Raw genomic sequence first — 25,579 nt, 5'->3', positions numbered from 1 at the left:
TCTATGCATGCGTCCAAGGCTAACACAGGGGGATTGTAATTCTCCTCGAGCCCGCCAGTATGTATGAGATGATTTTATCCCCAGCAAGTGGCTTGCCATCTGTGGCAAGCTCTTCCATGTATGACTTCATTCCTGCAAAATAAGTGGCCACTTCTTGTTCTTCTTGTATGTGTTGGCGAGGGCGGTGCGCATATTATTGATCCGCGAGCGTGATATAGAGAAGAACATGCTCCCAATCGCGTCCCATGCAGCCTTGGAGGTTATCAGAGATGCCACTTGGACGAGAACCTCCTTGGATAGGGAGTTCACCCCTGATCTTGTGCCTCCCATATCACATAAGCAGGATTCGGCATGATCGTGCTGGAGTCTGTGGCGGTGATGGTTTCTGACGGCACGGTTGTGGTATCATCTATGTACCCAAAGAGTTGAGCCCCCTTGATTTTTGGGAGGACTTGAGCACGCCATAGGAGGAAATTTCCTCTCGTGAGTTCCTCTGAACTTGGTGATTGAGGTTGATGATGATTGGGTTTGATTGGGTTGCCATGGATGGGGATAGAATTTTGCTAGACTGAGATAGAAGAGGAATGTTCTGATACCATATCAAATTTGGTTGAATCGATGCGAAAATATTTCTAATGATGAATTACTGCAAAAAATTACTGTGGCAAATTAAGAAAAAAAGTCTAAAAAAAGTGTAGACTCGAGAAATTACCGCGGAAGTTGAATATTTCCACTAACGAATTACTGCCAAAAATTACTATGCAAACTTGCAGACCCGATAAATTACCGTGAAACTCGAATGTTTCCAATGACGAATTACAATGAAAAATTACTATCCGTAACTTTAGAAATTTGCTGCCGATAATTTTTTTAAAGTCAAAAAAAGGTGAAGACCACTGTGCCTACACACCCCAACTGTCTTTTATATATCATATTATATTACTATATGTACTCCCACGATCCATAATAAGTGTCATGGTTCGGAGGAAGTATTATTTTCTCAAGAAGAACAAAACAATGCTCTATTGCTTAACAATCTTCACGAACATGGTACATAATCTGTGTATCCCTAACCTACAAAGTACATTACAACACGACATGACACTAATCTAACATGGGGATGGGGTGGTCATGGGGGGTACAAAAATATTAGGAAATAACAATAATAAATGATGTATATATGCTGCCGCGAGTTAAAAATGGCGATTGATTGGAGATAAAGGTGTGTGTTTATCATTTCTGTTAATCCTTATCTTCTGGAATTCAGCGTGTCTTGGATCTCTTCGAGTGTTCTTCCTTTAGTTTCGGGCACTAGCCTTGCCACGAACAGTATAGTTGCCAAGCTGGCCGCAGAGAACATGAAGAAAGTCCCTGCAGCAAAGGAGAGAAAATATGAGTAAGAAAGCTGCACCCAATTGGATGGTTGTCATTTCTACCTTTTTGGAGATATGTGTTACCGGAATTACCTGCTGAGCTCCAGTCCATGAGGAAGCTAAACGAGTAAGAGATCGCGAAGGAACCTAACCAGCTAACCAGGGTCACCAAGCTCCCGCCGATTGCCTTCATGTTAATCGAGAATATCTGCATGCAATCGATCAAGAAGAAAGGTTGGTCGCATTTGTAGTTTTATCAAGATTTGTCAATTGTGTAATAGAATCATCCAAAACAAGTTATGGTCAGTCTTCTTTACCTCAGACATGACAACCCAAGGGACAGGGCCCATCCCAATTGAGTACGCACCTATGTATACCTACTCAATAAGCAGCATCAGCAGGCATGTGATCAACATTCAGAAGATGCAATTTCGGAAACTCAATAGAGACATACTGCAACTGAATACAATGCATCTACATGACAGAGACATGATCTTTACCAGGATGCCGGAGAGAGCCAATGCAGGAACCCATTCTGGAAATAGTCCGTGCGCCTAAAAATATCATTTTACACTCATGTTACATACATAAACAACAAGATTACCATTACCTTTTGTATTATAACATTATTTGAAAAATATCCAATTGTTGCCATTTGGATAACTTAGGGCAGCAAGTCAGTCTCCCATCTGTTGCCAAAATAACTGTTTGATTACTACTACGATAAGGAAAAATGCAGTTACCTTTAGGTAGAATGATATTCCAGTCATAAAGCAGCCCAAGAATGTTCCAGATGCAGAGACCTATATAACAAAAGGATTTCAAAACAAAATTCTACATAATATTGTTTGTTCGTATACATAATCTCAACTTTGTACTGGCATTTTTACCATTAGAAGAACCCTTCTTCCACTCCTGTCCATGAGTATGGCGCCAAACAATGTAATGGGAATCTGGAATTATCATGGTTATAAACAAAATGTTCTAGTAATTAGCACACTTTGCTGAAAACAGCCTATCTCAGACCTGAATAATGCCAATCAATATGGTTCCAAGTTTTCCAGAAAACCCTGAAGTTGATAGACAAATAAAAAACATTTAACACAAAACTGTTAAAAAATGACAACAAAATGATCACGATATTTGCATACCCGCAGATGTAAAGATAGAGCTTGCATAGAATCCTACACCATTTATCCCTCCCAATTGCTGGAAGATCATCAAGCCAACACCCACCTGTGCATATGATACACATAGATTATATGTTTGGTAACAATATGACAAAATTCATATGACTAAATTCCAAAGTCAGTGCACAAAAATAAATGACATTAGTGCATGAAGTAGTGAAAGTGGTTCCTTACAGTGACCGCATATATATTTTTGCTTAGAAACAAGTCTTGAATCCTGGCCTTTGGGAAGCTCTGGAGTGATTCAATATACTCCTGATCAAATGATCATAATGAGTACAGTCCAGTTAAAATTGTATCCTAATATATACACAAGTTATAATGACAGAAGCTAACTTTAATCTCGATGGCCTCTTCTGACGTGTCAACATTCTCTCCACGAAGCTTCTGCAATGAGGTGCGAAATTCTTTCTCCCTTCCAACATTAGCCTGTAGAAGGATACAAGTAACATCCATACATAAACAAATTATATCATGAAATTAATTAACTCAAAGTTTCATATGAGTTGATGAGTAATTCTATGTACTTATCATTATCTTCCATTCTTAGTATTGCTAACAAATAAGGAGGTTGTACGGTTATTGTAAATCCACTAATTTCACATTATTTAAATCAAGAAAACAATTGGGAAAAATACTCATGCTTCACGGAACATGCGCCGAAGGCGGAAGTTCCTTACCAGCCATCTTGGTGATTCTGGAATGAATGGAAGACCTGCTAAGAGGAGAAGACACGGCATTATACCTGCAGACACACAAATTTTTATTATTTCCATCCAGCATGAATGTGAAGTATAAGAATGTTTATATGGACGTGAAATATAAATTACCAACAAATACCAAATTGCGCCATGCAACCAGCGCGCCTACTATGTAAGTAGCCGAACTTCCAGAACATATCAACAACTGCAGATGCAAAAAAACACAGCTATCAGAAAATAAGTTAAATTTACATTGTTGGATTTTTGTTATGTAGTTTACAAACCTGGTTTGAAGTTGCAAGGCCCCCTCTGAGATCCTTGGGCGCTATTTCAGCTATGAACACAGGCACCTGTCACATTCAGCACAACATTAGCACACTAGGACATGAAGGTCCTCAAGGCGAAAACATGTACAAATGATACAAGATTGAGACATAAGAGAGTCAAGACTCAAGAATGCGTTTTGAACTAAGTGATACATACCACATAAGAAAGAATTCCAGTACTATAGCCCAACAAGGTTCTTCCAAAGTAGAGCATAGTAGCACCCTTTAAAACATAAATTCAAGGTAAGATATCTGTATGAAATGCAAAAGATATCAAATCACTTTATTAGCGAACAAACCTTAGCAAAATATATAAATAGCCAGCCGAAAATGCAAATAGTAGCTGATATCTGCATGGTCTGAGAAGCAAAACAAGAAGACACAATGAGAATTCAGAAGATGGATGTGAATAAAAAGTGCACTAACTAGACCAACTAACAATGAATTGCACAAGCTACCATTTTGCGCCCAAGAAAATCTGCTAAGCGTCCGCTGGTAACAGCACCAATCATTGCCCCAATTGTCAATATTGATCCAAAAATTGCGAACTGCAAGGTTTAAGGGGATCAGCACATATCAGGTGAAAACTAGAACATGACAAGAAGTCCTGCATAACTCATTTACTAAGTGAAAATGATATCTCTTCAACAGAAAGCTTATTCATGTTACACACCCCAGAGATGGATAGTCCGACTTCATCCACTATTCCTGACTGAGTGGGTGCAGAATAACCAACCTGCAAAATTACATGGCTGAGTGAATTAATCGTATCTCTCATAAGAATCATAATCATAGCTAGTACTATACGAGTCTTTCCGTCACAGCAGGATGCTTGAAAAAGTCAAACTTGTACCGTAGGATATAATTAAATAAGCAGGTAGATGTGGTGTTGCTGAGATACATCAAATCTGAATAAGTGCCCGTATCAGGATCCTCCATGTTCGACAAACCCAAGTTTTAAATTTCTTATTAGTTGTACTTGTCTAAATGATAGTACCTAATGCTGAGGAAAGAAGGAGAACGATACACCGTTGGTGATACTATATATATGAACTTGGGGGAAATGGCCTGTGCCTACTGGAGCCATGTACAAAATAGTGGGAGATTTTTAAAAAAGTAAATAAGTCATAGATGCGTTAGTATAAACGAAGTTATGTAAGACGCAAAATTTAAGTTTGAAATTCGCCCCTGCTCGCCTCTAATATATATGATTCTCCACACAAGGGTCAAATAATCTGAACTTGGAGTTTGGAAATTCGGATGCTTCGAATATAGTAACTCCATGTGTACCAGCACATCCATGATTTTTGGGGGAACTCTTGAGTGATCACAGTTGTCGAACAAGGTATAATGAAATTTTGTGAAACTTGGGGCGGCGCCGCTCGGCGCATACTCTCAGTGTCGTCGTCAAGTCGCAGAGGTTAACAGAGAAAGGCGAAGAAGGGAGAGGCGGCTTACGCAGGTGCCGAACTCGAAGGAGCCGCACACGGCCACGGCGGTGCTGAGCAGGACCATCGACAGGGACCCTGCCCGGCCGCGTCCGCACGAATCCACCACCTCCTCGTCCACATGGATCTTGGCATCCGCATCCTCCTTGCGATCGTCCCAGCGGAGCAGCGGCGCCCTGACCTCTCCGCCGCCGCCGCCGGCACCCACCACCCCGCTCTCCACGTCATTATCCGGAAACCTCACTATCCCCATCCCGATCTAACGATCGAGGAGACCAACAGCAGGAAGGCTAAGATTGGTCAGGGAGATGAGGATTGAGGAGACTGCAGGGAAGAGTGTTCTTCGGGTCGGGGAGCCGGGCGACGCGGAGTGTCTTGGTGTTATTTATACTCGCGCGTGGCTGGAAACAGAGGACGCGATCGTGGGCGAGAGCCGAAGCCGCGGGCGCCTAGCGAGCCAAACAAAAAAGGAAATCTATGGGTTTCATTTGAACACGAGTAGATTTGGAAGGAAACGACTGGCGAATCGTGATCCCGACATCAAGGGGCGTGATTTGGATGCTGACGTGGCGACAGCCGTCGGACAGCAAATGCACGGCAAAATAACTAGAAACTTGAGAATCAACTTATGGTTGCATGATAGTTTCAAAAGACTTATGGTTGCATGATTAGGAAGGTAGTAATACCTCTAGCCACCAGATTTAAGAGCGTCTCCAGCTGGATCTCTCAAAGCGTTTTCAAAGGTTTTTGGAACGCGCCGAACATTTTTTCGTTCCCAGTCGCGCGCCCCAAGAGGCCTTTTTCCATCCGACGCGGCCCAATACGTTGTACGGCGCCCGTTCTAGATCCACAGCGAGAAGCGAGGCTGGAAGTGATGGGCCCAATGCGTCAGCCACACACGAATGACGCTCAACCCTCGCCTACCTACCGACGGTGCACTTGCTAGGAAGGGGAACCGTCGCAGTGGCAGCCATGTCGATCGACACCCGACACCCGAACAGCCGGAATGGAGCACGAACATATTCGTACCGATGCGATGTGGGCGTGTTCATACAAGTGAGTGTATATACGTATATGTGAGCTTCTCCATCATAAAAATCTGTACAAACTCCAGCTCATGTAATGTATACAACGGATCTAGAAAATTTTCTTACGGTGGGGCAACTAAGATATCTTATGTATTTACCTAAAAAAAGATATCTTACGTATATATATGAGCTAGGTTTGTTAGATTTTCTTTTATATGGAAAAGTCTTCCCATCCGGCGACCGATCGCGCGTCAGGGATTGGTCGTTGTGGCTGGGCTTCGTGGCCTGTTTTTCGGCGCGATCCAGTGCATTAACGTCGCACGCAGCTAGCTCTCTGATTCTCCCGTGGGTGGTCCTCAAAGCTATTGAACCTTTTTTGCATTCTTCCTATGTGTACGTGCTAGGTAGGACACATGCATGTGTGGTCTGCCTAATTCAAACGTTGAGCTGCATTGCGGTGCTGGTGCTAGCTAACTTCAGGTTCTCTTTTGACAACGTTATCAATGTAGGGGTACAAGTTACACTAGACTACGTTTGGGTTTGTGACCGCCTAGCTCAACCACTTTGCCACGCTGCTCCGTCACTCGTAGGGACTGCGTCATCGATGGTGCCGACGACACCATCAACGGTAGGTACGGCGCCGCTAACCATTTCATCGACCGTAGGAACGGCACCAACAATGGTGTGACTATCGGGATTGCGAAACTGACCATTCCAAGAGAAGGATATACGATACGAACTATTGTATATAAATTGTATAATAGTTTCTTATAAATATTGTAACAATTTCACATAAATTTTATAGTGAAAGCACGCCAAAGATGTTGTAATCCGTTACCTGGGCGTTTGCCATAAGTTTGTGATTTTTGTTGTAATCGCCTATATTTTATTGTTAAAATAGCTGGTGATTTTTATTGTAACTAAATATGTATAAAAATGATTATTGTTTAACCAATTTTTCATAGCCACAAACACATGTATTTTTTATAGTAATAGTTTTAAATTTTTGTTGTAATTTGCTGTCGATTTTTGTTGTAAACCAACTTGTAGGAAAATAATTGTTATCTAACCACATTTTAGAATATTACTTTTTCAAAATTTTGTTGTGAAGATTTTTTTGTAATAGTATATATTTTTTGTAAACAGACCGAGAGAATTTGTTGTAACACTCGTATGATTCGGATCTGTCGAAGAATGGCATTTTATTGTAAATACTGAAAAGGTCAGACCCAAAGAGATGTGCCTTTTAGGTTTAACTGGGGAAAGTAAGGACCGCGGGTTGAGTTTCTAAAAACTGGGGGTAAAACACAAAATTTGCAGTACGGTTGATTTTAGACGTCAGATCGTGATCGGAGGGCGCGGAGGACAACCAATTTCTGGCTCTTTATCAGGCGACCGACGCCCGGCATTGCTCTTCTTTTATCACACTTAAAAATGTGATAGGATGAAATGCTAGGGTGGGGCGTACACCTGCTGGCTCCGCCAATCTGCGACTCTGCCTACAAATGCAGCGGCGCTTCATGGCCGACCCATTGTTTGTATCGCGTCTAAATTGCTACACTGCTTATCTAACCGATATTTTCAGCCGGCCCGGCCTCACGAGCAGAGGAGCCGTTGGGATACAGACTCGTGTTTGGTTTCATTTATTTTCTTTCTAAACGAGGCAAAATCCAACAAGTTCACTAGCAAACGGCCAGCAGGATGGTGTCACAACTCACAATATGGAGTAGCTCATATTATTATGGTGCATTGCGTAACAAATGATTTCATATGTGACGCAGTGGTAGGTGACGTGCCCGTCAACAGCGAGGCGCCAGTGGTGACTTCGTCAACCTCAAGATATGCCGGCTCAGTCCCTCGGAGGTGCTCATAGGGGTAGGGTGTGCGTGCGTGTGTTCATAGGGGTGTTTGTACGTGCGTGTTCGTGAGCGTCTGCGTTGTACTGTGTTCTCAAAAAAAAAAGTAGCTCATATTATTATGGTGCATTGCGTAACAAATGATTTCATATGTGACGCTACTGTCCAAATGTGTTGCTTTCTGCAACTTTGTAGACGTGCCCGGTTCCAGGTACATTTCAACTTGTCTTGAATTGTTATTTACTCACAATTTTTTTTCAAATGCTGGGATATTCTTCTTTGAAATAAATTAACCACTCATCGTTTTGACAAGTACGACCAATCTTTTTTTTGAACAAAGTACGACCAATTGAGCTCGGTCATTATGCTTGTCACCATGTAACACAGCTCGGTCATTCTGCGTATCCTTACGCGAGAGAGCACAACACGCTGGGAAGCTCGACATTCTCTGCCCGATAGCGATGTGGAGTTACCGGCGGCGGCGGCTTCTCCGGCTCTCCTCCCTCTCTTCTTCCCCGCCCTCCTCTCTGTCTCCCCTTCCCATTCCCCGCCTCCTCGGAGCAAGCCGGTGGCGCGACGTTGTCAGTCAAACCCTAGATGGACAAGGATAGGGGAACGGCGGCGGAAGGAGACAAACGAACGTCGGCGGTAGGGGAACGGCAGCCACTCCCCTGGCCCTTCCCAAGCCGGCCTCTCCCTGACCCTTCCAATATCTTTTTCCAATTTTATCTTCTCAAATATTTATATGTTCCATTTTTTGAACTTCATAATCTGAGAAAAAATATTATGTGTGTGGTATTTGTAAGGTACACATGCTATTTTTTACATGTACACAAGTTTACATTGTCTAAACTCAACAAAACAATACATGAATTAGAATTGGGTACACCCTTTGATTTCAACAGCAAATTCCAAGCACATCCAAACAACAGAATTCGAATTGGAAGCCAATTTATTTCCATCTTGGATTTGGGATTTCTAGTCCAATCCAATTCTATTCTCAATTCTATGCATCAAAACACAGCGTAGAAAAATTCCTGACAGATGTGACTATCTAGGCTTTCTCATTCTTGCCGAGATGGTCTAGCATTTAGTTCTAGCTGCTGCATGGCTTACATGAATCTCTCGCATCAGCCACATGGGGTTTTCTAACATGGTCTCAAGAGTAATTCTTGGAAAAGAGGCCGCCACAGGCTAAACGAAAGAATTTGGCTTGTAGTGTGGTGTGTGTGTGGTACAAAGAACATGCCTGAGTGCCTTATGCCTCCAAAGCTTGCACAGAAGTTCATGTCACCTGCAGCAGATCAACGTGGTCTAAAGCTTACACAGAAGTTCACGTTACCTGAGGAAGGAAAGGACGCCTTCCCTGAATTTAACATAAAAGCACTTCTTCTTTTCCGTGGCAAGACACCCAATTAATACGAAAACAAGATACTAGAGTCAAAAGCTCCATTTCCCAGTACAGTTTTCTGGTTGATCTCTATGCTCATCACCGTGATCAACACAAGGGTTTCTAAGCACCAGCAGATAACTCGGTTCTCTGGAGGTGTAGCATACAATGTTTAAGTTACTAGTAAGAGAATATCTCCAGCAACACCAGATAGTTATATTAATGAATTCAACGGAAGCATGATATTCAGTAGGGCTGAGAGGTGTTACAGTGCCTTCTGTCCAACAACAATAAGCATATAGACGAGAACTATCACATTTCCTCTTCAGCATTTATCATCAACCCTAGCAAAAGACCAATGCTGCCCATAAAAAACAAACAGAAAATGGATTCCTTCGTAACATATGCAAGAGGAGCGAGCAAAAAATTACGCTTTACTATTCGAATCCAGATATGTTGCAACTTTCATATTCAGTATTCCATTTAAATTTTCAGCATCAAGTGCACGAAGCTGAAAACGTACATGCTCAAAGCAGCTATATAACAAAACACAAGTTGTGTTGCAATTTGCAAGATCTCATATATCATTAGCTGACACAAAATTACGAAGCTCGGTGTGGGTGAAATTCTGTCCTTTAGAAGTTAAAACTGTGATCATACATAATACATGGACTGCACCAAATCACCAATGGGGGTAAGATCCCTTAATCTCATAGTTAGGTGGTTGATTATTTAAATTAGGAAGATATACTTTAGCATGGGGCTTATGCCAATTAGATATATGATCCGCAATTAATTACTGTGGATTATTAGGACTCTGTTTCCAGTATCCTTCATTGCTTCAACCTTGCCCTTTAGGCTCGGTAACCTCTCAAGGCAGTGTCACGCCTCTTGTGATTCATGCTATCTATCCTATAACACTCCACAACTGAAGTCATGAAAAAAAAAGTAGTTTCAGAACAATGAAATAATGCTGAACAGCATGAACAAAAAGTTATTTGTGGCAAGTATACTTGAGAAAAGTGTGGCTTAAACTTATCTGTTCTACATAAGGTAGACCATATCTTGTTCAATTTGTAAAATTAACAAAAAATTATTGCACCCCACTTTATAAATTCAATTCTAGCCATGTCATGTACTTCCAACATTAAGCATATGAATGAAGAGCAATACAATTACAAAGCATTATGACATCTTCTAAGTTGTAACAGAATAAAAATGAAGTAGGTGAAAAAGAGGTTTATACTCCGTATAGTGATGGATCCTGATTCCCTTGATAGCAGAACCATTCCACAACATCATTGTCAAAAAAGTCTAACTGATGGAAATAAACTGTAGTGGAGGAATACTTTGGCCTTGGCCCTCTGCATATATCCTTCTGAGTAGATAGATGGTGAAGAGCAAAAATCTACACGTTCAAATGTAAATATGCACTCTTATCTTTCTCATGATCAACAAATGAAGCAGAGGTAGTAGTAATTGTATGTCCTTGCTGGTCACGTCAATATCATTGATGGATACAGAACAATACACCATGAGACAATATTGTGCATCAATTCACATAGTTGCTTCGGAAACTCCTTGCTCTTAAAATTGCTATTCCAGGAACTATCAAGTTCAATCTACAGTACAAAAAACAAACAGCTTACATGAAATAGCATTGATTAAGCAATATTTAACGAGGGAAAATAGATATATAAACCCCCGGTGAGGGTTAACGTAGGCACACCGCAATATCATCTAGGATAAAGCATTAATGATGAACAAAATTAAACCATGTAAATTATATTACTCAAAACTGCATACAGGAAACAAAGAAGGCACCTAACAGTTGCTAATCTTTAGGTTTCTACATATAGACCATCACAGGTCGCTTAAAAAAATTAAAACCATCTTGAATCAATTTGCTCAGAGGAATATAGACCATCTAAGATGTGGGTTGACTTCGCTAAGATTTGAATTTCAAAATAGACAGAAAAGGGAACTGATTATTATAGAGCCAAAGCAGAATACACACCTGGGAATGGAGATTCCGAGAGCAGTGGTGCGGAGGCCACAGTGCTTGCCGTTCAGATAGTTCTATGGGCATATTGGAGTGCCCACTGCAGCTCCTGAATAAACTGCTATGGTCCTGCTCGTCAGATCTCCACCATCACTGGCATTTGGATTATTACAAGGGCGGCCATCGCCAACGATCACTGCTGTTGCCACCTGTCAGTGTACTGTTATTGACAGGCGTCGCTGTTGCTCATCGATATCCTCCAATGAACTACCAGAATGGTTGAAGGCCAAGGCAGAATATATATGATATATGAAACATAGGTCACTAGCAACCTCAGGAGCCGGCCATCAGAATTTTGAATTTTGTACAGAAGTCATTTGTGTACTATTTCGGACAACGCCAGTAGAAAATTTCTCGGCAAAGACATCAATCCAGGGGAAAACAAAAAAGAACATTTGTATGATTTGTAAGGTATTCAAATGCTACTAGCTGCTCACCACAATATCCTCCAGCTTATGAGAATAAGATACACTGCCCGTGCATAGCTTATCAACAAGTATAGTACAAGCCAAACTGCCTAATCCATATCCAGTCTTAAACATTGTACTTAGAACCAGCAGTGCATCATCCATCCGCTCAGAATTGCTGAGCAACTCTAGCAAAGAATTGAACGTGTGTTCTCGAGGTTTCAGATTGTCCTTCAACATGCCAGCCAACCACGCCATGCCATCATCAGCCCTCTTGGCCTTACAGAAGGCATTTATGACGCAATCATTGCTACGCACCAATGGTTCCAAGCCCATAGTCTGCATCGACCTAAGCAATTCGACAGCATCATCGACTTGTCCTTCCTCGCACATGCTGTCAATAAGTGGCGTGAAAGTCCGCACATTTGGCTCCAAAGCAGATGATAGTAGCCGCTGATACATCCGTATCGCCTCAGCCAACCTCCCAGCCTTGCAGAGGCCCTGAATCAAGGTGTTATACGAGCTGACATTGTGCTGAATCCCTTTTGCAACCATTCCCTCAAACACCCTAGCCGCTTCTTCGACCATACCATTGACACAAAACCCTTTGACGATGATGTTGCAGCTGACTGTACTCTCCTTGAATCCCTTCCCAAGCATTTCATCGTAGACCTTGTAAGCCATCCCGAAATCACCGGCTTCACAGTAGTAATGAAGGAAAGAGCAGTAGGTGTACTCATTGGGCTGGGTACCTCTGCGCACCATCTCGTCCCGCATCTGCCGCGCGTCAGCAATGCGGCACATTCTGCATAGACCGTGGATCGCTATGTTGTATGTGACCACATCCATGGCGTAGCCGCGCAGCTTGATCTCGTTGAAGACGCGGAGGGCCTCGTCGCCCATGCGGCGCGCAAAGAGGCCGTGTATGACGCGCTGGTAGACGGCCGTGCCTGGGGGGCGCCCCGCGGAGATCATGAGGTGGAGCGTCTCGGACACCTTGGCGAAGTTGCCTGCGGCTGCGAAGGCCGCGACGAGGTCGGCGGCGGCGGCTGGGGAGGGAGGGGTGCCGCGTCGGGCGGCGTCGCGGAGGAGGCGGAGGCCGTCGAGCGGGCGGCCGTCGGCGGCGCAGGCGCGCTCGAGGCATGTGAGGGTGGCGGCGTTGCCTGGGGAGGCGGGGGAGGAGGAGAAGGCGGAGAAGAGGCGGAAGACGAGGTCGGGGCGCGCGGCGCGGAGGGCGGCGCGGGACGCCGCGTTGAGCGCGTGGATGGAGGGGTGCAGGCCGAGGTGGGTCGCGAGCAGCGCGGCGGCGTCGGCGGCGAGGTGCGGCGGGAGGCGGAGGAGGAAGGCGTCGACGCCGGGGAGCGGAGGCGGAGGGGCGGGGGTTTCGGGCGGGGCGGGGAGGTGGGAGGAGAGGAAGTGGAGGAAGCGGAGGGAGGGGTCCTGGGAGGGGAGGAGGCGGGAGAGGGTGAGGCGGATGCAGGTCGGGTCGAGGAGCAGCGCGCGCGGGACGAGCGACAGGAGGCGGGCCTCGGAGCGCGGGGCGCGGAGCACGGCGGCTGCCGCGCGGGAGGCGGCGTCGGAGACGGCGGCCGGCACCGGGGCGGGATCGGCGGCGGCGCCGGCGCTGGAGGAGATGTGCCTGGCGGAGCGGCGCGGCGGCGGGGGCATTGCGGCGGCGGCCGGGCAGAGACTGGTGGAGAAGAATGCGATGCTGTCGTAAGCGTGCGTGCGTGCGTGGTCAGATTTGACTTCCAATCGGCCCACGGCCCATGAGGCCCGCCTGTCCTCCCCGTAGTAGTTGAATAAAAGCAGAGGCTGCCCGTGTCCTCCTGTCTGTCTCTGCGTTCGAAATTATCCAAACCTCGGAGAAACCCTAGCTAAACAAGGGCGGCCGCGTCGATGGCCGGGTTCCGCAGCCGCAGCCGGAGCCGGAGCTACAGCCCGCGCAGGCGCTACAGCCGGAGCCCTCCCCGCTACAAGCACTACGACGACCCGCGCGACCGCTACCGCGGGGGGGGCGGCGGAGGGCCCCGCCGCGGGTACGACTACGACCGACAGTCGGCGCCGACCGGACTCCTGGTCCGAAACATTTCCCTCACCGCCAGGTGCGTTCTCCTTCCCGGCTAGCCGCCGTAACCCTGGCCGTTTAGGCACGTCTGACCTAGCCGTAGTGCGTTAGGACGTTGACCATTATCTTCATGTCTTTGAGTCTGCATATCGATTCGTAGCTTCTGCGTGCAAGTACATCATCCTGATGATTCGGTTCGGCTGTATGATGCTGCTATGCGGTCTTATTTTTTTTTGTTACTAGATAATAATGCTTGCTAGGAAACTCTCAGTGCAAGTTTGTCCAGCTGATTGGTACAATTAACGAATTAACAGTAACGCGAATGATTATTAGTATTATTATGGTGGCTCAGAAACAATATGGCTGTGCTTCTGATTCCCTAACAGGCTCACAGATATGATCTGAACATTTCAGTAGTCGTTGACTGTCGAGATCTTACGGCCTGATGAACCAATATCTGTGTTGCCGTATAAATATTTTCATTGCTTAAATAACTGAACACATGAAACATAATACTACTGGTCTAGCTGTACCTTCTTTGGGTCATCTTTCTGTTCTCATCAGGGTCTTGTGTTCCACCTTTTGCTACTGCTCCTACGACATGTGGTGGTACATTAGTAGTCAGTCACCAACTCGCTAGACATTGTCATTCATATTCACTGTACACTGTCATCAACCCTACATATGTATATATGGTTGTTTCAGTCTTATTCTGTCTGTGGATGTCTACACTTTGCTAACTGGTTATGATCTGCTGCCTTTGTTTTCCATCTGTTGAAGGCTAGAAGACATTCGAGGTCCATTCGAGCAATTTGGCCCTATAAAGGATGTTTACCTTCCAAGGAATTTCCACACAAAGTAATTATAACTTGATCTTAAGTTTCCTTCTATCTTTATGCATATATTACATGGTAAATGAGTGATCTGGTGAACAATGTGAAACATGTATAGTAATTCCTAGATTTTGTTGCTGTGGCTCAGTTGGATATAAGGGACAAATGTAATCTCAATGGCCTTTGTTTCCAAATCAATTATTCCTTTGGCAAGTCTTTTGCGATGTAAAATGAGATATCATGAATTTTTATTTATCCTATATTAACTTCAATTTTCATAATTTAGCAGTTAATTTCCTGAATTGAGTCAATTGTCGATCATGTAACTCTCCTCAACAGTAGTGCTGGATAGCATATTTCCTTTTCTTTTTTGCATACAATTCCTTTGTATATTTAGTACCTACAATCTGTGCATTTTAAAATGTTGTTGGAATAGCAACTGTTGGCACCTGACTCTCTCTAAGGATTTTTTTTTTTTGCTTAAACAAGGCGTTTTTTGGCCATTATTAAAACTGATACGTATTTTCAAGATACTTGATTTTTGTAATTGAGTAATAACATGTAGCTTCATGATCATTGGTCAAAATTATGTGTGCTTTCAGTGAACTACGTGGTTTCGGGTTTGTGAAATTCCGCCACCCTGAGGATGCTGCATATGCCAAGCAAGAAATGAATCATCAAGTTATATGTGGTCGAGAGATTACAATAGTCTTCGCTGAGGAGAATAGAAAAACCCCACAAGAAATGCGCTTCAGAACAAGATCAAGGTCCGTATATTCTTTGTTTTATTACTTAAGCATTAGGAACAGCCGAATAGGTAGTAGATATCAAGTTTAAAATAACCAAGAGATATATTGTTGCTTCTGTTGATATAGTGGTAGGCCTATGGATGGAAACTTCAGAAGAAGGCAGTCTCTATCAAGATCCCCAAGGTCTCGTCGTCCCTGTAAGTAAAATGGAGTTTGTTTAGTCCCATATATTATAGTCTTTCATCTATTTTTCTTAATATTGTCTCTTCCCTCACAGCTTATTCTCCTGGACCATCTCCTGTTAGGCAGTACTCCAGGTTTGATCTAAAAGTTCTTCTAAAAATAGATTTGATTACCATGTTATCTTTGTTAGGGTCTGTTATTGGTTCATACTGCTTCTGTTTGAACTTTGAACACCTCTTGATCAATTTTATTTATTTGTGTTTTTTTGGCATATCCTGATGCATGTTTGGCATTTATGTTATATTGGATTCTAGTAATATGCTGCACTAGCGTTGCAGGTCCCAGTTTTTTACTAGAGTGTGTTATCCATTGTTTAAATAACATGTTAACCATCAGCCTAGCTCTGCTGAAGTGCTTAGACAAGATGGAAAACATGTCAATGGAATAAGTACATTCAACGTCACCATGTCTTGAATTTTCACTTTGAGATTGACAAAGGAATATGGTTGAATGACGTTAAACCATTCATTGGTATTGTTGCTTAATAGCTATTTAATTTTAGGTTTAGTAAAAAAGAACCTCGACTTAATTACAACCTCCTAAACATAGACACCTATTTTTCCTTATCATGTCTGTGATTCTGAAATAAAATCACCATAAAATGGGAACTCCGATTGTATTGTTTTTTATGATTAAATGACAAATACATTTTTATTTGAGCTGTTCAAGCATATGTCAGCTTTGAAACTTATTCTTAAAATGGTGTCATAGAAATTATCATCTTGAATTGATAGATAAATACCCTTTATTATATGAGTGTTCAGTTTCATCATCTTGTTAGTCAGGCTCCGAGGAAAGTAACTTTCAGTTTCATGTGGATTGCTGAATCCATTTTTTCCCTGGAAAACATAGTAAAGATTGACAATAAAATATGTTCGTTTGTATGTGCATGCCATAAGCCCTACACATCCTTAATCAATTTTTAACATTGGTAACATGTGTTAGCCCTACACATCCTTAATCAATTTTTAACATTGATCAATTTTTAACATTGGTAACATGTGTTCAGTTTCACTGTTTGATGTTTGTTGATCCTTAATCAATCTCTAACATTGGCAACATGAGTTCAGTTTGACTGTTTGATATTTGTTGATGAGTTGCTATTATATATTCTGTGCTTGAAGTAAGGCTATTTAGTTGTGCTCTAATTTCACTGTTTGATGTTTGTTGATCCTTAATTAATCTCTAACATTGGCAACATGAGTTCAGTTTGACTGTTTGATGTTTGTTGATGAGTTGCTATTATATATTCTGTGCTTGAAGTAAGGCTATTTAGTTGTGCTCTAAATTATGTTGCCTTGGTTTTGTATATTATCCAGTCAACAAAGAATCTAGAGTCTAAAAGCCCAAAAGAGAATCATGATGTTTGGCGAATAAAGACCAAAGTGAAAGTACTATGACCTCCAGAGTTGGAGCATGTGAAAGGCATTACTGTTAAAGATAAAGTGGTACTAGCACTCAAGAGTAAAGATAATCTTGGCTAAGAAACCTGAGGAAAACAGTTATTTTTCAGTGAGCTGATGCTGTTGAGCCAGCAGTTGCAACACCTTAGTGCATTGCACCTTACATTTTGGGATCAAAGTGGGTAACCAATTTTGTGATGGAACAGGTAACATTGAGATCTCACGTTTCTATTCAGTTGGCTTGGCAGTAGGCATGACCAGCCAATGGTGATGTTTCTGTGCTGCATTAGCTGCTGTAGACATGTTTGTAGGTCTCCATATGTAGCTTGCTCATGATGATATCTTGTTGTTCTTATACTTGTCTGGTTCATGCACTTTCTTGTTTTGCGTTCTATCAACGGGAGGTAATCAGACTTAAGGTCAAATCTTTAATTGTTTGCAGGGACAGGAACCGTAGCAAATATTCTCCTGAGGGGTCATACTCTCCACATGCTCGGGACAAGAGGCAGCATAGGGCAAATGGTCGATCTCCTAGCCCCGATGGAGATAGGCGTAGGATGTCACCCTCCAATAATGGACATGGTCCGCCAGTTGACAGGAGGAGCCCAACTTGATCTTTGCACCTAAAGGTTCCTTACTTTGTTGCTTTTATGCTCTTCTGTTGTGATTATATTGGGGACGAGATGTGACAAGGAATCAACCTAACGTTTCTTACATATATACAGGCTGGGGTGAATTTCAGTTTGAGAATCCTTGATGGGGAGGTGGGAGCTGAGTACTACATTATGTCATGTAACTGTTGCAGTGCCTTCTTTTCCACTGTTTTCTAGAATAGATCGATATGTTTTGTAATGAACAGACTTGTGTTCTAAATCCAGTCATCAGTCATCAAGTACTTACATGTTTAATCAGAACCGTTTGTGACATCTTGTGGGATCTGTTTCCCTATATTCAACTGGTTCTTTGTGTCTTTTTGAAGTTCAATACTCGTTATTTGTTTCATTTGGCATAATATTCAGGTTGTTAGAAGTGATTAACTCTATTTAATTGTTTCCGAGTATTATTTCTTAACCAATTGTTGTCTGGGAAGTGCTAACACATGAAATAGGCTCATATCTGTTTTGGCCCTAATCACTGCTTCATTGAATAATATCCTTCATCTAGACATATGGAAAAAATATGAGTAGCTGTGTAGTTAAAACTCCTTCAAATCCGAAATTCAAATCTAGTGAATAAATAAGGACAAAATGATACAACATATAATTGGTGTTCTCTCTTTGTCAACTTGGTATGAGAAAAATCTTGTAGAATGCCCTGTACCCGGGTAGAAAAATAGAAAATATGATATATCACCTTGTGTTGATATATACCCCAAGGGCCGGTTTAAATTCAACTCTCACTCAGTGTGTTTTGGCCTACACCATGACCTATAACCCTAGGTCATTTTTGTTGGGGGTAAAGACCCTTCTCTATCAATGATTTTTCTTTTGTATTTATTAGATTTTTTTAATCTACTACTCCCTTCAACCCATAGCAAGTGTTGTGACTACTCTAATGCATTGTGCACCTAGCTAACATCTATTCTTGCCGACTCCATGTGCTAAGATCCATGATGGTGGTTTTGAAAATTAACCCTCACGAAACTTGATAACTAACATAGAGTACTCCTTGTGGATAACCACAACACAGACTTGTGGTCTCCTCAACCGTAGCAGCAGCACCTCGCATCAAGTTGAGGACGTTCTTCACAAAATGTTGCATTAATATTGAAACAAAAAAAAAATGGTGTAGATAGAAGTTATGTGCATAATATGTTACGTAAAATCTGCATTTTCCACCTATAGCAGCCTCCTCCCGTCCAGTGTAGTAGGCGTACCTTGATTTAACCATGTGAATACGTAGTGGTGCCCATGGTGAAGAGAAGGAGGTGGTCACCAACGACATCCTGCCAGGGCCTAGGATGCGGTGCTCTGATGGTGGATAGTGTGGACATCTCCTAGATGTGGATGTGGTTGGGAGGTAGACGAGGAAGCCGAGAGGAGGCGCACATGATGCTTCCACCCCCGATGAGGCCTTCGACACGCTCAACAGGGAGCTCGCCACTTCGGTCGACTTGAGAAATTGCGTGCATGAGGATATAGATAAGGTTGAATGCAGGTAAGTTGGGACGTAAATGCACAACTCCTAATATACAACTCCTAATATACGTGAACTACGGATTGATTTGCAAATAATAGTTATCCAGGTTGCTTCATGGATTTTTTCTTCATAGAATTAGATCAATTGACTTAACCAATACTCCCTCCGATTCATTTCTTAGGGGCGTAAAAATTATGGCATGATTATTAAGAAAGACATGCAGCGATCAACTGTTTTCTTCTTTGCCCATGCATGCACGCGCTCACACCTTAACACACACACACACACTCTCTCTCTCTCTCTCTCTCTCTCATTAACTGTCTGGCCTCTTCGTTTCTCCCTCAGGCCGCCCCCTCTGCTCCTGCAAACCCACAGTACCATGCATGGCTCCAGTTAATTCGGTCTAGCAATAGCAAAAACAGTACACTCACAGGCGCATTAAAAGGCATCCTCGGAAATCGAAGCATCGCCATCGCATGGTTTTACTAATGTTGTTTGCGAGGGGAAGACGGGGCGAGGGGGTATTTCTGGGAGAATAGCGCTGGTACTTAACCTGGCCGAGACCTGCGTCTTAAGCTGTGAGGAAAAACCGATTTTTTTTATACGCCCTAAGCAATGAACCAGAGGGAGTATATGTCAATGGTTTAGAAAGTGTTGCCATGGTAGATAAAATCATTTGACTAATATTACACGTGCAACACACGTTTACTAGTTATCCGAAGTGTCGCATATTTGGTGGTGGACATAGTATTGCTGTTAGGGTTGGAATACCGTAGCGTAACTTTTATTCTCTTAGTTTCCTTTTTTTCGCCTGATACATCGGTAGGGTATTAGGTTGTTGTAGATGCTAGGTGTAATTGGTATCTCTTGATATTAATATATTTTCTTTATCGACAAATATATTTGTGAACTGGATGGAGTAATAATAGCCCATAATTTATTTATCCCCAAAATAAAGTTTTTCCTCACACTCGCAAGGGCTGAGCTGCTTTGCTTCGGCTTTGGCTTTGTTTCGTTGGGACGGACGGACGGGGAAGCGGTTCCTTTGACTCGATCAATCCAAGCCAGTTCAGGTAGGGGTCGGAGTCGGAGTGGGGAGCCGACGCGGAGGCGGTCGCCGGAGCCGGGATGGACGTGCCGTGGCTGCTGGTGGCGCACGGGTCGCTGACGGCGCTGGTGGTGGTGTCGTTCCTCTGCGGCCAGTGGCCCATCTTCGAGGGCACCTTCGTCCAGAGCATCAACCACTTCCTCACCTCCGGCGCCTACCGCCACTTCCTGTGCGCACTCCACGCCTCCTCCCTCCCCTTCTCAAGGCTTCTTCCGCCTCCCTTGCTCTTACTTACTGAGAAATCGCTCGCGCAGGCGGCTCGTGCAGGCGTCGTGCGGTAATGGTGCCAGGGATCTCGTGCTCGGCGTCGAGCAGTACTGCTGCGACCGCCCTAACCCGATCCTGCAGGTACGCATCTTGCACAATCTACGGGCGTCTGTAACAGTAGCTGATATCCTGAAGAGATTGGGTGTTGTTTCTTAATTTTGATGCTGCGAATTGTTTCTTGGCATCGGCCGACAGGGGATTGCTACCTGATGATTAATTGATTAGGAAAAGGTAGAGAGCTTGGTGAATCAGTGTGTGGTTGATTGAGTTTGTGGGGGCTTCTGGGGTTGGTTGTGATGATTGAATGATGAGTGATTTCGGTGGTTGGTTGGCTACAGACAGTGATAGGTTATGCTGCATTGTGTAAATGTGTTGCATTATCTGCACGATTGGACGTGCACCTAAATGTTGCCAATTGAGAAGGGAGTACTAAGTTGTGTCGATTGCGTGGGTGTGAGGCGATTTAGGACAAGCCCACCTTCCTCCTCTATAGCTTCCCTTTAGTAAACAGCTGGGGGCTTTTGGCCCTTTATTAAAAAAAAGTTGTGTCAGTTGTGTGAAATTTTAAGGGGCTGTGTGCTAGCTACTTCTACATGTTTGGTGTATTATTTTCATCTCGGGGTTGGTTTGGGGTAAAGTATAAGTAACTGAAGAATGTTATGGGGCCATACTTGTTCGATTTTATCATCCATTGTATGGAAGCTCCGCTGAATTGGCGCATAGTTGGCGTGAAGCCTCATGAGTCATGGTTGGTGCATTTCAGTGAATTGACGGTGCTTTTGTCTTGTAATTGGATGAGTGTGTAAAGTGTGGGGAAGATAAAATGGATAAATCTCCTAGTTTAGTAGTTGAGCTGACTTTAGATCTTCACATCGACTCAATGGTGCATATTAGATCTACTACTATGAAATTATGATACATATAATGCGTCTATCCTAGTGGTGCCTTTTACATTTATATCCCTGTGTTTAACAATGACATGCTTAAGTAAATCACTATTTTCCTATTTGTAATCGACGCATATGCCTGTATAAAACAATCACCACTTGACATGGCAAATCAATAAATAACAGTTCAAATATGGGGCTTACTGTTGTTTTGGATATTCCAATGGAAGCAATAAGCTCTGGGCCTCTCCCACTAATCATGCAAATTTACTGCTTCAAAATCCAGATCTGCCATTTTATTTTTGCCTATTTTGGAACAGGAACCTGCCATGCTCTTTATCAACTCTGCACCTGATTTACACTCCTTTTGTTATTTATGCCGGTTGCTCTGTTTACTTGATTTGGTCTATGATAGCAGCATAACCATTAGGTGTCCTAATTTTTCTTATTTATTCAGCACCAATTCTTATTTTTGATTTTTCTTTTTTGCTCAACTGCAGCTTTTTTATGTTGCCATAATTGGGGGATCGTATATTATAATAGTGCAGACATCTTTCAAGTACATTCCTGGGTATTATGTGAGTGTATGGCACAGGTATCTTGTTAACTTCAACCAATTTGTGAGACACTCCCTTGTTCATTTTTGGGCAGTGAGAGATCTTGCTCTTGCAGGTACCTGAGTATTGTGGTCGTTTCTATTGGTGCTATACTCTTTGCGCTCACTAGCTTTTCTGATCCTGGGACTGTTACTTCTGAGAACGTTTCTCAATATGTATCTGCCTATCCTTTTGACAACATTATTTTTGTTGAGAAAGAATGTTCAACATGCAAAATTATAAGGTACGCTTTTTTCTCTCTAGATTAGTCATACCATGGCTAAATAATTAGTGGTGTTTTGGTGCTTTAATTTTTTCAAATGATTGAAGAGAATGGTTTTATCATAGTACTTCAGAAGTCTAGCTGATTACAGATAAACCACACCTGATAATTTTGGGAGTTGGAGAGGCGATTAACTTGGTGTCACTAGGTAGAAATCAAGTTTACTATATAATTTTGCAATCATACTTGCATGGAACTTTGAAATTGTATTATTTTTCTAAAGGATGCGAGCTTCATAAAATGGTAGCATGTTGTGGCGGGGTCTTATGGTTTCGAGCGGGAAAATCGTACCCTAGAATTTAAGTTGACACAAAGTTTTTTGTACATGTCTTTCGTAGAACTTATAGATATATTTGATGCTAAGCTGGTATCTATGCAAGTATACCTTGCAATTTCGTAGACTACTTAACTATGAGGAATCCAGCATAACTTAACAGATAAATTGTTATTTTCGTTCTCTTTATCGAGTGCTCTTTATATCAATCACCTTTTTATTTCATATCCTAAGAATGGTTCAATGATATGCAGACCAGCCAGGGCAAAGCACTGTAGAATATGCGACAGATGTGTGGCTCGATTTGATCACCATTGTGGATGGATGGTACTTGCATTTGCTACTTGATGCCTGATGGTATTGATTTTACCTTGTTTGTGTCCTCTGACTCCTGAATTTTCTGTGTTGATACAGAATAATTGCATTGGGGAGAAGAATACTCGTTATTTTGTGGCCTTTTTAGTTTGGTGAGTTCTTATTTTCTTACCTTTGTTCCATGTTTCCATTTATTTTTGGCTACATAGGTAGTCCCTAGAGTTGATGACTCCATGTTTCCATTTTCTTACCTCTGTGCTAGTCGAATTTTACTTTTCTTTCTTAGCTTCATCCTCAATCCTCATTACAGAACATACTCTTAACTTTTCATTCTCTCCATCAATATTGTCTCAACTATAAGCGCCATGGAGACATTAATAAACTTGACATGCCACTTGGCATTTCAAAGTAGATATGTATAGCCTGGAAATTATTGGGAGCTAAAACATCAAATGAGAAAACATCATGACTAAGGATGTGGCTTTCCCTCTCAACTATTCAGTAATAATTTCATAGACCATTTACTGTCCAAGTGCAGTTGTTTAAAGGATTATGCTTGAGCAGTGGTGCCAGTCATTTCTAGCCAACCGCAGTTTTGGAGATGTAGTTCATTTTATGCAACTATGTTTAGAATGATTATTTGCCATTTGATTTTGAAACCTACTCTAATGCTAGCATATTTTCATATTACATCAATGTGTTTGGAATCACAAGTAGAAATTCTATGAATGTGAGTTTAGCTGCTGGGTAGCTCACAGGTCCTTGATCTTTTCTGGCAACTTTACGTTATTTATTATTCTCTTCCTTGTTCATTGCAGGCACTTTCTTTTATGTATGTACGGAGCAGTTATCCTTGCCTTCATTATTGCTGGTGAATTAAAAGTCAAGAAAGTTATCTACATACTAACAGGTTATTGTTCTGTCCGTTTTAAGAGCTCACACTCTTGTCCAACAGGAATATCTTCATATGCTACTCTTAACCTTAACCGCATATGCAGAAATGTAATCTTTTTGTTCCATTGATACGTGAGATGATAAACTTCGTCTAATAGAGCTACACTTGAAATTTATTTTTATATTTCTGAATTTATGTGTTTAAATGTTTGAATATGAATGACTTGAATGCACCTTGAGGAATTACATAAATCATGCCACATAAATTATAGAACATCATTTTTTTGTAAATTTCATTTAAGCATTATATATTCCTTTCTTCAGGAATTCACATTTTCAGTTTTCTAATGAAGTGTGCTTTGAATTTTACAGTTTATTACGGCGTTGATAATTCATTCTCTGGCCTATTTCCCCATGTCGCACAGGTATGATAGACGAAGGAATTGAAGTTTTCAAGTCCATCAGCATTCAGCACCCCATTCATTATCTAATTAACTCACATTTTTTTTGCAGTGGTTGCTTGCTGTGCATAACACACAGATACTTTTGGCTGTATTTTTGGGCATAATAGCATTGCTTCTTGGAGGGTTTTGTGCTTACCATGTACACCTGTGCTTATCAAATACAACAACAAATGAGGTAAGACTTTACCACACACACTTGTGGCCCTTCAAATAAGTATTTTTCTTTACCGAGAATATATATTCAATTTAATACAGCAATCCTGTGAGTTGAAAGTTTCATCTCTCGCCAAATGTAATTATCAAAGCACTATCTCCTGTTAGCATCTGCGTAGGGATTATTTGTAGATAGGAGAAAAAAATAGCATCTTAACCATGTCGATGTTTTTTTATTGGAAAACTGTAGGGGAGGCTTCTGACAGTAATGTTTTATTAATAAAAATAGTATTTTCAAGAAAGGGAAAATATACATGGAGGGGGAAAGCGCAGAAGGAGACGTAGAATATGCGGGGCTATACAAATGACTGGTTCGTGATATTGCTATGCATCTCTCCAACGGAGACTTAAGTGTCGAGTAATGAAACCAGTAATCCTAATGAGGATGAACCAAGTTTGAAGCATGTTAGAATAAAATAATAAGAAGATGACCCTTGTGGATTTCCTTTCTTCTCGCAAACCTTATCTTGTGAAAAAAATCCTGCAGTCATTCAAATGGCAAGACTACATCTTCTGGATGAAGAAGGAGAACGCGGCGAGAGCTAGCGCAGCTGTCCTGAAGGCGAGCATCAGTGGAGCTAGCAGCGAAGCGCAGGAACCGGCACCAAGCAAATGGAAGACGTTCTTCTCAAGGTCCCAAACACCGGCTGAGGAGCCAGTCGTGAAGAACAACATATATGACGTGGGATGGATGAGGAACCTGTGGGAGGTGATTGTCCCTTTATCAGAGCGGAGGTCGTTCTCGCGTAGGAAGTCTGATTGAATTGACATGGTGTCACGACTGTTGTATGACTGATGTTGTATATCCATGCCGTTGTAGACTTTTGGAAATATTTTCCCATCATAGTGTACTAGAGAATGACATGTTGTTAGGATACTGTAGATCAGATTCTCTGAAGTCGTTCTTTGATTGTACCCTTCCTGAAACAATAGTTTCGACTTTCAGATACCTTATCCGGGCACCATATATCTTGGTCTCGCCTTGCCTGGGTTGTTTTCCTTTCAACATATATGTTTTTCATGGGAATCGAGAATTTAACTGCAGTATTTTCTTTTCTCTGC

At 42.2% G+C, this 25,579-nt stretch overlaps 4 protein-coding genes and 1 long non-coding RNA gene across 7 annotated transcripts; 2 read left to right on the top strand and 3 right to left on the bottom strand.

Moving 5' to 3' along the window:
• Positions 1–1,008: 1,008 nt before the first annotated feature.
• On the bottom strand, positions 1,009–5,406 carry LOC127332213 (sugar transporter ERD6-like 16). Its single transcript, XM_051358486.2, has 18 exons — positions 5,049–5,406; positions 4,264–4,326; positions 4,049–4,138; positions 3,890–3,949; positions 3,748–3,813; positions 3,549–3,614; positions 3,394–3,469; positions 3,244–3,308; positions 2,900–2,992; positions 2,738–2,818; positions 2,525–2,609; positions 2,400–2,443; positions 2,264–2,326; positions 2,117–2,176; positions 1,874–1,927; positions 1,691–1,750; positions 1,467–1,581; positions 1,009–1,371 (listed from the first exon to the last, which is right to left on the bottom strand). Exons 1-18 carry the CDS (start codon positions 5,289–5,291, stop codon positions 1,250–1,252), a joined length of 1,506 nt encoding a protein of 501 aa, XP_051214446.1. The 5' UTR covers positions 5,292–5,406; the 3' UTR covers positions 1,009–1,249.
• A 4,988-nt stretch (positions 5,407–10,394) lies between these two features.
• On the bottom strand, positions 10,395–13,530 carry LOC127332214 (uncharacterized). The gene is made up of 2 exons (XM_051358487.2): positions 11,330–13,530; positions 10,395–10,934 (listed from the first exon to the last, which is right to left on the bottom strand). The coding sequence occupies exon 1, from the start codon at positions 13,447–13,449 to the stop codon at positions 11,800–11,802; it is 1,650 nt and encodes a 549-aa protein (XP_051214447.1). The 5' UTR covers positions 13,450–13,530; the 3' UTR covers positions 10,395–10,934; positions 11,330–11,799.
• Positions 13,531–13,601: 71 nt separating this feature from the next.
• LOC127332215 (serine/arginine-rich SC35-like splicing factor SCL28) lies at positions 13,602–18,061 on the top strand. 3 transcript variants are annotated; one of them, XR_007870279.2, is made up of 7 exons: positions 13,602–13,886; positions 14,630–14,707; positions 15,285–15,449; positions 15,558–15,628; positions 15,709–15,748; positions 16,994–17,283; positions 17,520–17,656. XR_007870279.2 is itself a non-coding variant. In XM_051358489.2 (7 exons), the coding sequence occupies exons 1-6, from the start codon at positions 13,681–13,683 to the stop codon at positions 17,689–17,691; spliced, it is 726 nt and encodes a 241-aa protein (XP_051214449.1). In that variant the 5' UTR covers positions 13,604–13,680; the 3' UTR covers positions 17,692–17,706; positions 17,803–18,061. The 3 variants fall into 3 exon arrangements, 2 of the variants coding, with proteins under 2 accessions (XP_051214449.1, XP_051214448.1); XM_051358489.2 differs by lacking the exon at positions 16,994–17,283 and adding an exon at positions 17,803–18,061 and having other exon boundaries at positions 13,604–13,886; positions 15,564–15,628; positions 17,520–17,706; XM_051358488.2 differs by lacking the exon at positions 16,994–17,283 and adding an exon at positions 17,803–18,061 and having other exon boundaries at positions 13,604–13,886; positions 17,520–17,706.
• Positions 16,482–16,791, bottom strand: LOC139830631 (uncharacterized). Its single transcript, XR_011743530.1, has 2 exons — positions 16,648–16,791; positions 16,482–16,584 (listed from the first exon to the last, which is right to left on the bottom strand). It is a non-coding gene; the product is annotated as an uncharacterized lncRNA (long non-coding RNA).
• Positions 18,062–20,209: 2,148 nt separating the features above from the next.
• Positions 20,210–25,523, top strand: LOC127332216 (probable protein S-acyltransferase 17). The gene is made up of 10 exons (XM_051358490.2): positions 20,210–20,493; positions 20,579–20,672; positions 21,979–22,073; positions 22,151–22,318; positions 22,886–22,958; positions 23,046–23,098; positions 23,765–23,856; positions 24,213–24,265; positions 24,354–24,479; positions 25,005–25,523. Exons 1-10 carry the CDS (start codon positions 20,345–20,347, stop codon positions 25,278–25,280), a joined length of 1,179 nt encoding a protein of 392 aa, XP_051214450.1. The 5' UTR covers positions 20,210–20,344; the 3' UTR covers positions 25,281–25,523.
• Positions 25,524–25,579: the final 56 nt, after the last annotated feature.

Source organism: Lolium perenne, chromosome 4 (genome assembly GCF_019359855.2).
Source record: "Lolium perenne isolate Kyuss_39 chromosome 4, Kyuss_2.0, whole genome shotgun sequence".
Lineage (NCBI taxonomy): Eukaryota > Viridiplantae > Streptophyta > Magnoliopsida > Poales > Poaceae > Lolium > Lolium perenne.
Note: the sequence above shows the minus strand (reverse complement) of the source record. Positions and strands in the feature narration are given on the sequence as shown.